The following is a 12332-nucleotide window of genomic DNA, read 5'->3' as shown; positions in this document are numbered from 1 at the left end:
AGTGGCAACTAAATGATAGATTTAATGTTGAATCAATGTTTGAACTACCCGGTAAATATTAGTTTAATAGTTCTAAGCTTTAACCATAGTTTGAACAAAAAGTACACACAACAACAAAATTTGTATCATGAACAGTAAACAATAAAAACTGAAACCTGCATTTGATTGAGCAGGAAAAATCCCCATATGATACATGAAGCTGAATAAACTGACATAGGTAGGTACTGAAATGAAAATTTGATAAAAAAGTTTAAAAGTTTCATACCGTTATTATTAACATCCTACTAATATTATCTTATCTTACTAATATTATAAATGTGAAAGTTTGTGTGTTTGTTTGAAGTTCAATCACACATTAACTACTGGACAGATTGGGCAGAAATTTGACATGATGATAGCTCACATTACCGATTAACATATAGGTATATTCCACGATTACTAGAAAAATACCGGTATGGATCATAAACATAAACAAAATGACGTTGTTGGCCCGAATCCTATACTAATAGCATTGAACATATGATTTGGCAGTTCCATTTAAGCAATGTTAAATAATGTTTATTTTCGGGCCAAAAACGTCATTTGTTTATGTTTATGATCCATACCGGTATTTTTATAGTAATCGTGGTATATTCTTATCTCAAAAATCATTTCGGGCTCCGCCCCAGTGGCTCTAGAGTCCCCATGTTAACATTATGAGTATTCATATTTCAAAAGAATTAAGGAATTTAGTATGCTGTTTTAACTAAAAAAGTTGGTTCAGCATTAAAAAGTTAAAAGATTTACCAACAGGGTGCAGCACAATTATTTTTTTCATTTATGAAATAAATTTAAAACAGCTAATTTGATCTAAGCAGCAACAAAAAACTGTGATACGCAATCAGAACTGTCAAAGTAGGATTGTTTACAGTTATGATTATGTTTTTAATTTCATGAATAATTTGTGATATTTTGCAAATTTTTAATAATTGATTTTTCTCAATTGTTTAGGTGAAGTGGTAGAACATTATGGCTATGGTAGATGTGTAATACTGTGTAGATGTGAGTATACCGTAAATTTAAAGAAGCAAATTTTATTAAACTGTGTCCTCTCTCATTGCAAACGCAAAGCTCGAGTATAACTGCAATAAGCATTTTATAATTACATATGCCAACCCCGTACGAAGGACAGGTACTCTGCTAGTCATAAATAACTAGTGCACCTGTTGCTTGAATTCGAGCAATTGCAAAGTATTACAGGCGTTATTTCAAAACGAATAACCCTAACAGTAATAATTTCCGATGTAAAATAGTCAACTCCAAGATAATGTAATCAATCACTGCACTCCAGTTATCGAAACCGAAAACGAACGATCTTGTGGGTACAGTTGACTCCCCCTTATCCGGACTCCTTGGGACCGTGGCCAGTCCGGAAAACAGTTTTTCTGGTTAAACCGACGTCCTCAAAAACTCTTTAATACTTATTTGACTTAACTTTAGGAGAGCATTGTATTTAGACACGTGATCAATGGTCTCAAATCTTTCCCACGAGAACAAGAACAGTAATTTCAGCACCGCCCACTTCCTGACGATCTAGTCCGGTTAAACCGATGTGCCAATAAAAATTGTACGGTTAAAGAAATGTCATTTCCGCTGAGTGTAATCCGGTTAAACTGATGTCTGGTTAAAAGGTGTCCAGATAAGAGGGAGTCTACTGTATCATGTGTTTACTATGAACAGCTGTAATTACAGTAATACAAATTATTCGTCTGTTTAAGTAAACAAAATCTTTTCTTCATAAGAAATACATTGGGATTTTGATGGCCTGTGGGGCAAAGCCCGAGGACTTTTATTAAAGGAATTGGTGAAATGGGGCGTCTACACAAAAAATACTTTATTTTGACTCGTCGTTTGTAAAAATCCATTCATTGTTAACGGAGTAGTAGTGTTTCATAGAAATCGCCTTCACGTATTATATATAAGGATGTGAAAGTATGGATGTTAGTGTGTAAGTCTGAAGTTCCATCACGTGAAAACTACTGGACCAATTGAGCTGACATTTTTCAGAGGGGCACTCAGAGTTGAGAAACACATAGGCATATTGAAAGTTGTGAAAGTACTATAGGGCTATGCTCCATGGGGGTTCAAAGTTTCCATGTTATTCTTATGAGTACTCATAATTCAGTATTCATATTATAAGGAATTAAAGAATTTTGCCAGCTGTTGGTTAAAGAAGTTGGTTCTATGATATTTTTAATGTACGAAAGACGGGTACTCTGCTAGTTTTTAATACAATTAAAAAGTTACAGGGTGCAGCACTATTCATTTTTTGTATTTATTACCACAGCTAATTTACAACTATGACTATTAACAACTATTAACAATGAATACTAAACTAAGCAGCAACAAAAATCTGTGATACACAATGAGAACAACTATCAAAGTAGGATTGTTTACAGTTATGTTCATGTTTTTATTTTAATAAATAATTTTTGATATTCTCCATAAGAAAAACATGGGAATTTAAAAGTACAGTTTTTTTAGCGAATTTCCCTATAGCTATTACCGTAGGTGGCATGGTAAGACCTAGGCCCAGGACCGATTTACTTTTTAATTTTGGTGGCCCCCGAGGCCAAAAACACCATTCGTTCAAATTTTTATATACGTTTAAGATTTATATATATATATATATATATATATATATGTGTGTGTGTGTCCGTGAACACGATAACTTGAGTAATTTTTTGTCGGATTTTGATGAAATTCGGTTTAAAGGTGTAAGGCGGGATAAACTTGAATGAATTCGAGAACCAGCATGATTGGACCATGAAGACGGGGTTTTATGGGGGGTTTTAAAATGGGGTAAAAATTTGTTTTTCTAATTTTAGACCCTCTAAACACAAAATTAATTTGACCCTTTAAAGACAAATGGAAATTCGCTTAGTTTGGCAGGTTTGCTACGGCGGGGTTATTTAAATCTTCACTTGTACAATAACACTTCAATATACATAATTATTGTTTTAAGCTCTACAAGAGGGTTTTGATAAAAATTGGGCATTTCCATGTTTTAAGAGTGAACATTTGAAAATAATCCAAATTTCAAAACCCCAAAGTAACTCGTTTCCATGACCCAATCTTAATGGTTCGCGAATTCATTCATGTTTATTCAGCCTTCAAGCCAAATATAGGACCAAAATTACTCAAGTTAACATGTTAACGGACACATATATATATAAATTTGAACGAATAGTGTTTTTCGTCTCTGGGGACATCAAAACGAAAAAGTAAATAGGTTACGGGCCCAGGTCTTGGTCTTGCCACCTACGGTATAATAGCTACTTCCCTGAATTCCCTATGTAAAAACATCTCATCAAAACGTATTACCTTGCTTACCTTACCTTGTGAGAGATAAGATAAGAAGAAAGCTTATTTGGTCATAAAATGTTTCCTAACTCTTCAGTTATCATTACAGTACTGTGTTTACATTTAATCATGTCTTGATTGAAAGGAAAAAGTAGAAGGTAAGGAATCAGTTTATACTCTGATTTTAAATTCCTAACACTTAACAGTATGTACTATATAATTTTTTACTGGGCAAAACTATATTAAATTGGACAAATATAAAACAAATTATTGTTTGATATCAACATTATACTAAAAATACCGGGGAGGGACGTGGAAGAGAAAAAATGGTTCTTGAAGTTCATCGTATGAAATATCCAGCTTACAAATCCATCATCAATATTAGACAAAACTAGGTGCACAATATGTAGACTATGCATTTGTCTGCTTGCAATATTGGCGGAGCTGACATATTAATCCAACACTTTTACAAAGTTAATGCTACATCTGGTTAACGTAAATGGGGATAAATTTGCTGGGAAATAATATAACTTCTGTGACAATCTAAAAAAAAATTTATTTTCTAATGAAATCATTTATCATTCTGGTGATTGTATCATCAGTAAGCAAAATGTTTATACTGATAAATGTGAGATTGTCAGACAAACAAACAATATAAAATACCTGGGGATCCTTTTGGACTATTATACGAGTATTTTAAAATTCAAACAGAGTTCCAATTATATTGGTTACATCATAGTAAGTTATCAAGTTGTTTAGAATATTTAGACACATATAGAAATCACAGGTCATTTCATAAGGCCAGTACGTAGTAGATAAATGACAATGACGCTGCAGATTGAAACTCTCAACTTGTTGAGTGGTTGACTTAATAGACCTCAAGGTGAGCGGTGGGTGCGCCTGCGCCTATCTGTGATTTCCCACAGGTCTGCTAGCTTTGGTCCACACAACTGCGTCATCAGGTGAGAAATACAACATAGTTGTTTGAGCTAATTTAGCTCTTACATGGAGACAAAATACATAAAACATTGTACAAAGTAATGTTTGAACGATCTATCATAGACATTTGCAGAGAAATGAAAATATTTTTGTACCTTTACCTTTTCAAAGTAGGAACAAACAACACAACATACAACAACAATGTACACATTACAATGTATTAGCATTGTACAATGTTATGTGTACAATTGTTTACATTACAATGTATGTAGGATTATGTAAATATGAGAGTAATTGTTGAATATAGCCTATAAGTAATTGTTGAATTTGAACACTTATATTATTACGCACCTCCATATAAAACTATAATTAAGTGTAGATTGAATGAGAATCTGGTAAGAGGTCAGGTTAGGTAATTATTCATATATTTAACAAATAAACGTATTTGTTGCCCAACACATTAAAGTACTCACAACATAAGATGAATTTACAACATGCGATGTTGTTTTAGTAAACAACATGAGAAATATCATGTAATTTAAAAAAAATTCTTGTTCTGAAAAGCTTAAACACTGCTTGACGATGTACGTAGTGTTACATTAATGTTATACCCAAAAATGCTGAAATCAAACAATAGCAGTGGCGGTCCCAGGATTTCATTTCGGGGGGGGGGGGGGGTGACCACCGGGGGGCCTGGGGGGTATGGAATAACCCCCAGAAAAGAGGGGGGTCCCCACCCGGAAAAACGTGGAATTTAAATTCAATAAAAGGTTAAATTACCTGTGTCCGCCGGCCGATCCTAATATTGCTGTGTGCTATTACAGGACAACAGCAGGAGGTTGTCCTGTAATAGGACACAGCAATATTAGGATCGACCGGTGGACACAGGTAATTTAACCTTTTATTGAATGTCATACCGATCCGGAACAACAACAAACAACATAAAATGGAATTTAAAGCCTAAAAACGTATTTTAGCGAATTTTCCATATCAATAAGCTTTATTACAGCAGGTCTCATGGTAAGACCTACACCCGGAACCGATTTAATTTTTTGTTTTGAGGTCCCCAGAGGCCAAAAACACCATCCTTTCAAATTCATATAGGTATATATGTGTCCGTTAACGCGATAACTGATGAAATTTGTTACAAACTTGTAAACCTACGTTTATTCTAACGAGTTCGCGAACCAGCATAATCGGACTATGGAAACAGGGGCTTATGGGGGATTTTATGGGGTAATTTATTTTTCCTATTTTTGACCCTAAAAACATAAAATTTAGCAAATTCTTTCCAAAACATTTTGTAGAGCTAAAAAAAATTAGTATATTGAAGCGTTAACTGTTGTAGTTTGCTTATTTATGGATGTATTAAAATTCGGCAATTTTTGTTTGTTTCATTCTATCTAAGCTATCAACATTTCATAAAAAAAAATAACACCTCAATACCTTCTCTTTGTAGCACCAAACCTAAGTACTCATTAAAATTAATGTTAATTAAATAGGAAATAAATCTGACAATTTTTAGGAAATATTTTACTAGAAATCCAGCCAGGTAAATGGAAATTCGCTTAGTCTGCAGGTTTGCTGCGGCGAGGGTATTCATGTATTTGAGCTCTAAAATATGATCAAGCTAATAGTATTTATATTAGCTAATAAAATATAAAATAGGGATATATTCCTTTCATCCCTCTCCTGGGACCGCCACTGAACAATAGGCCTAAGTGGTATATTATTGTGTTACATATTTGTCCAATTCTATACACAGTACATTTGCAGGGAAAATATTGAATAAGTACCTATTTACTTATACAAGTTTTTGTACAAGTTAGTAAGTAGATGTGCACAAGTTTTAAGCAAATTTTATTGGTTCTAAATGATCTAAAATATCAGTATTAATCACAAAGACCCGGTGTTTAAACCAATGACGTTTTTGGCCTGAAAGTAAACAAAACCATGTGTTAATTAATGCTTTTAGTATAGGGGTTTTGTTTACTTTCGGTCCAAAAACGTCATTTGGTTATGTTTATTATCCATCGGTATTTTTCAAGTGTTTGTGCGTTTGTGGTATTAATCCATCAAACAATGTTTACACTAATGGAAACATAATGCTCTTCCCAGTCGTGTAAAAACGACAGTTTGAAGAGAGAGAGTGATAACCCTGTTAACTGTTTCAATTGAACTAAAGTAGGACATGTCTATCACTGTGACAGAAACTACTACAACAGAAGTGTATGGAGCATAAATCAAGCAACTACATCCTTGAAGCTGCATGTGGACCTAAGTCCATTTTTGTGGGGTTAAAAAATGGAATATGATCTATGTATGTGTGAATATGTGGTTATGAACACATTGGCCTAGTAAATTGTAGCTGTTATAGTCCTCCAGAAAGTTGGAGACTACTATGGATGGATTAATAATTCTGTTACACACTGTTTGTACTACAATATAAATAATTATTTCAAGGCTATGCCTTCAGGCCTTCCTAAAAAAAAAAAAAATAAATAATAGTCAACTATTGCAGTGATTTAAATAATGACAAATAATTGTTTGAATATAAAATAATAATTTACCAAAAGTTGGCCAGTTCTATAATTATTTAAAATAAATAATAAGCCTTCTACTTGGCTGGAATTCACCAAATTATTCTCTTAAAATTGTCAGATTTTCCTATTTAAATATCATTAATTAAAATGAGTACTTAGGTTTGATGCTACAGGGAAGACAATAAGGTGTGTTTTTTTAATTAAAATATAGATAGCTTAGTACAAAGTAAACAAATTTTCCAAATTTCATTAAAATTATTATGTCATTAGACAAGCAAGCTATAACAGTTTATTTACTCTCCATAAGAATAACATGGTACCGGTAATTTAAAATTTAAAATTTTTTTAATCTTTTCCGTAATGGTTAGGCATACAACAATGATAATCATATCACATAATCTATATCATATCACATCATGCATAATTATTATACAGTACTAAATTATTTGTTTCTATGAGCTCTACAAAATGGTTTGGAAAGAAAATGCAAAATGTTATGGTATGTTAATAGAATGAAAAATAGGAAAAAACCCATTTTTACCCCATAAACCCCCCATAAACCCATGTTCCCATAGTCCAATCCTGCAGGTTTACAAACTCGTTCAGATAAAAATGTAGATTTACACTTTTATACCAAATGTCATCAAAATCAGATCATTTTTGCTCGAGTTATCGTGCTAACGGACACATATATAAATACATATACAGGGTGTCCATAAAAAACGGTGGAAAATTTCAAAATGGCGGCAGTTTGAATTTGTATAACTTAAATAACTCAAAAACGGCTGATTCTATGAAAAGATATCATGAATATTCTTTTTTAGCATTTTTAATTCCCTATCAAACGATACCAAAGATCAAAAAGATCGGACAAAAGATAACTGAAATATAACGTTTTTTGTGTAAAAATAAGACAAAATTAAGGGTTCCTTGACTAACTTTGCCTCATTTTTACACAAAAAACGTGATACTTCAATTATCTTTTGTCCGATCTTTTTGATCTTGGTATCGTTTGATAGGGAATTAAAAAAGTATTCTTGACATTTTTTCATAGAATTAGCCGTTTTTGAGTTATTTAAGTTATAAAAATTCAAACGGCCGCCATTTTGAAATTTTCAATCGGAACAACTTTATTATTTTTGTTATAATAGGTCTTGTGTATGTTAACATGGTTACCATAATTAATTTCATATAATCATCGAATGAAAAACTTTAAAGATAAACATATTTTTGTATAAAAAACAAAATGGCGGATAACTGGGTAAAATATGCATTTCGGACATACCTTCAAATTAACTTTTTTCTTCCTTTTAGTATGAGGAATCATTTCCCAAAGTCCTGAAACGTTTTTTATGGACACCCTGTATATAAATATATGAATTTGAACGGTTAGTGTTTTTGGCCTCTATGGGAACCTTAAAACGAAAAAGTATATCGGTCCTGAGTCCAGGTCTTACCATAAGACTTACAGTAATAGCTTATTCCCTATATGGGAAATTCGCTAAAACAACATTTTTTTACAGCATGTGAAACCACTTCTAGTACCAAGAAATGACAATCAAATCATACATGGGCCAGTAGCTGTATGTTACTACATTCCAAGCATCCAGGAATTCCAAATACTGTATTTTGTATCAAACATTTTACCACAGATTTTCATGTTTATCTTTTAGGAATAGAAAGCAGGGATATGTTGGAAGTAATAGTGCTTGCCCTATTGGGCGCTGCCACTTTACTTTACCTGTATATAAACCACATCTATGGATATTGGAACAAGAAAGGTTTGACACAACCTCCCACAAAGATTGGATTTGGAAATGTATATGCTGCATTTACAATGAAGACTAACCTTGGAATCGTAATTGATGAAATTTACAGGTATTATTAGAACTGGGTATAACCTGCTGAGTGCTGACAAATTTCCATTTGCTAATCCTAAATCAAATTCTTATTTTATTATTTAAAGTAACCGCATTATACTAATAGTGTTAGACCAAAACATGAATTAAACTAATTAAGAGTCAGCGGTTTGAGTGGTCACCTTCCACTTTTTTGCTTTATGTACCTATATTATTGCAGCTGATAAACATTTTGACAAATCTCAGCTGTTGTCTATGTTTAAATGGTAGGATCAAGACGTTTAGGGGATAGATTTCTTCCCCTAAAACCACCTAAATTTTGTCAACGGAGTAAAACAGTTCAAAATTTGTATGTAAAATTTGCTTGTTTACATCTAGGTATTTTTATTTTATAGCAAACAAAGTGTTAACGTTTAATGTTCCACAGTAGCCCTCTTGCTGTTCATTTCACTAGACTTGCATTACTCTTAACTGGCCTGTGCTTTTACACTGTATATTTTGGAATACTAGTGATAACATCCCTTAAAATTGCTCTCTTGCTATTCAAACAATCAGTTTTCTGTTGCAGGTCTTACCCTGAACACGATGCTGTAGGTATATATTCATGTCTAACACCAAAACTTTTGGTCAGAAGCCCAGAACTCATAAAAACAGTTACTGTGACAGAATTTTCCAGCTTTCATGATAACGAGTTCTCTGTCAACAAAGAACTAGATCCTTATTTTGCGATGGATCCCTTTGTGATCAGAGGGGAAGAGTAAGTTGTATTTGTGTTTCATAACTAGTTTGTAAATTCTTATAAATTCGTATGAGTAAAATTAGACTATTCTATAAGCTTAAAATATTGGTTGTTGGATAATTTACGTACCTATTTAACCAATGTGTTTGATAAAATAAAATGTATTTCTAACTTTATTTTCCAAACTCATGATATATTATAAGGAATATTTGTGTAACTAGTGCTGTGTGATGAAGTGGCACTTTGCTGCACATGAGAAACATGTTTACGCACGAGCCGCAGGTGAGTGTGGAAAGTATCTCGAGTGCAGCAAAGGCACTCTGCACTCCCATTACACATAATATTTTTTCTACAGCTACTATAAAACGTATACCGGTAAATAATAAGTTTTCAAACACTATACAACACGTTTTTAGGTTAGGTTAAATCCAAGTGTTGAACGAAATGGGAAATGCTGCACCAGCTGATGGTAGTCGCATTATCTTTAAGTATTGCCAACTTATTTTCAACCGTACACATATTACGTGCCTAATAAAAGCATTCTGTTTTGTGTTGTTTCTGTTTGGTTGGAACACTGGAGTGTGGAAACAGTAAAATGAGTGCGGCAGTAGTAAGTAAGTAAATTAAATAATTAGTTACTTGGTGTACTATATATAATCAGTGCAAGGATGGCCACTTAGTCAGGTAACTGTAGGAAAAATTATTTTCAGAACTGGAATATATTTTGCCAAGTGTAAATAGTATGCTAGTTTTTGTTATACACAAAAACAATATTCTAAATTAAAAGAAACAGTTAAACTTATAACTCCCTACACACACTCTTAATTTTTATTACAACTCTTAAGTGGTGTGAATTGCTTACTATATAACTTTTGATAGTTTTATCCTAAATAACTGTTTAATAAATATACACAAATTTTCATTAGTTCTAGCTTGTGGTTGGGTAGTTGTAAAAATTGGTAAGGATTAAGAATTAATCAAGTTAAATTTTTATTGTATAGGTGGAAACCTCAACGTGCGAAACTGGTGACAAGATTGACGCCAGCTAGGATGAAAGAAATATTTCCTTTAATGAAGGACATTATTCCCAGATTGCGTACCTATATAGATGATAATATTGATAAGGATTTTGAGGTGATTATAACAGTAATACTTATTAGCGTTGGTTTTATAAAGTGATTTTAAACTTAGGGAAAACATATAATGTGTAACTCTAAGCTCAGTAACAAGATTGTTCATAGATTAACATCTGAATCATGGACAAGCAAGCACGGACAGACTGCATATTTTTCACCCTTGCTTCTACCATAATGATGTGATATTTTACACTCAGTAAACTACCGATTCTGCAACTAAATGGCCCGTACTGATCAAAATGTAATAACGCCTCTTTTTAATTCAAGTTTTCCCTCATCTTGTTAGCAAAACATTAAAATCGTCATAAAACTTTTTAATTTTTCAGCGGGTATACAAAGCAAGGATATGAAGTAGAATTGCCTAATTTCATTGCAACTCACAAACAGTCCACTGTTCATTGTAGGTAAACCTCTTCTACCATCATCTGCATCTGCGATGACAAGAGTGACAACACTCAGAATACCACACTTACAACTACAAGGCAGCTAAAGTCAAAGCGAGTAGCTCTGTAGCTAACTTTTATGTTAGGAATAACATAAGACAATTGAATGTCAGACTATCTTCAAATTTAAATTGTGAACAGGGAGTTTTCTATTGTCTTAATTTTGCAGGCTAAGGATTTGGCAACTCTGTTTTCTATGGATATTGTTTCTGACACCGTTTTTGGAATCTCCAGCAACTGTTTCTCAGATCAAGAAGCACCATTTCGAAAATTTGGAGACATAATGATGAAGGAACAACTTCAAACATGGTGGAAAACATTGATTATTCAATTTTTTCCACATCTCAAAAAGCTGTTTGGTTTTGCGTAAGTTTTAGCAAATTACCAATATAGGGAATAAGCTATTGCCGCAGTACTCATGGTAAGACCTGGACCCGGGACTGATTTACTTTTTTGTTTTGAGGTACACAGAGGCCAAAAAACACCATCCGTTCAAATTCAAATACACATATGTATATATATATATATATATATATGTGTGTGTGTGTGTGTGTGTGTAAAATTTGATTTTGATGAAATTTTGTATGAACGTGTAAACCTACATTTATTAAAACGAGTTCGCGACCACCAGCATGATCTGAATATGGGAACGGCGGCTTATGGAGGGTTTTATGGTGTAAAAACTGGGTTTTCATTATATATTTGTAATTTAAAATCCCCTTGTTATTCTTATGAAGAATCTATATAATTAATACGCTACATGAAACATTGTCGGTTGAACTCCTTCACCATTTCTAAACCGATTTTATCCATTGACGTCTCATTGGAAAGAGCGTGTCGCGTAAATTTGCAAACTGGCCTTACATTTTTGCAAAAGTCGCTTGGGCTCTGCCCCAGTGGCTTTGAAAGTTCCCATGTTATTGTTATGAAGAACACAATTGTTTACATTTTGATCAGCTGTATGATTTAATTGCTGTTATTTATTTTTCAATTCAATGAAACGCATTGAGTTCATTTATTTACTATTTGAGTTTGTGCAAACATAACCCCCAAGACGGATCGTGTTAGTATGGTTGTGTTGTATCTTAAATGTGTGTTTTATCGTTGTTTTGTGTCGCTATGACGGATCAAGTTAGCATGATTGTAACTTAAATTTGTGCATTTATTGTTTTGTGTAGCCAAATGATTTGTATTAATTACAGCTGTTCATAGTAAACACATGATACACACAAAAGCGTTCGTTTTCAGAGTGAGTTCGTTTTCAGTTTCGATAACTGGAGTGGAGTGATTTATTACATTATCTTTGAGTTGACTCTTTTAAGTCATCTGGA

At 33.0% G+C, this 12332-nt stretch overlaps 1 protein-coding gene across 2 annotated transcripts in view; it reads left to right on the top strand.

The window, feature by feature from the left end:
- The first annotated feature begins 3431 nt into the window (after nucleotides 1-3431).
- LOC128985769 (cytochrome P450 6k1-like) overlaps nucleotides 3432-12332 on the top strand; it is a 42430-nt gene continuing 33529 nt past the window's right edge. Inside the window, exons 1-6 of one of the 2 annotated variants that reach the window (XM_054405624.1) lie at nucleotides 3484-3500; nucleotides 4180-4304; nucleotides 8498-8702; nucleotides 9252-9440; nucleotides 10424-10556; nucleotides 11171-11367. In XM_054405624.1, the coding sequence (XP_054261599.1) occupies nucleotides 8515-8702; nucleotides 9252-9440; nucleotides 10424-10556; nucleotides 11171-11367 (707 nt within the window). In that variant the 5' untranslated portion in view covers nucleotides 3484-3500; nucleotides 4180-4304; nucleotides 8498-8514. Of the gene's footprint in view, nucleotides 3501-4179; nucleotides 4305-8497; nucleotides 8703-9251; nucleotides 9441-10423; nucleotides 10557-11170; nucleotides 11368-12332 lie in introns of both variants that reach the window. The other variant, XM_054405626.1, reaches the window with a different exon arrangement.

Source organism: Macrosteles quadrilineatus, unplaced genomic scaffold (genome assembly GCF_028750875.1).
Source record: "Macrosteles quadrilineatus isolate MER2022 unplaced genomic scaffold, UCM_ALF_1.0 Scaffold_2__2_contigs__length_208266976, whole genome shotgun sequence".
NCBI lineage: Eukaryota > Metazoa > Arthropoda > Insecta > Hemiptera > Cicadellidae > Macrosteles > Macrosteles quadrilineatus.
Note: the sequence above shows the minus strand (reverse complement) of the source record. Positions and strands in the feature narration are given on the sequence as shown.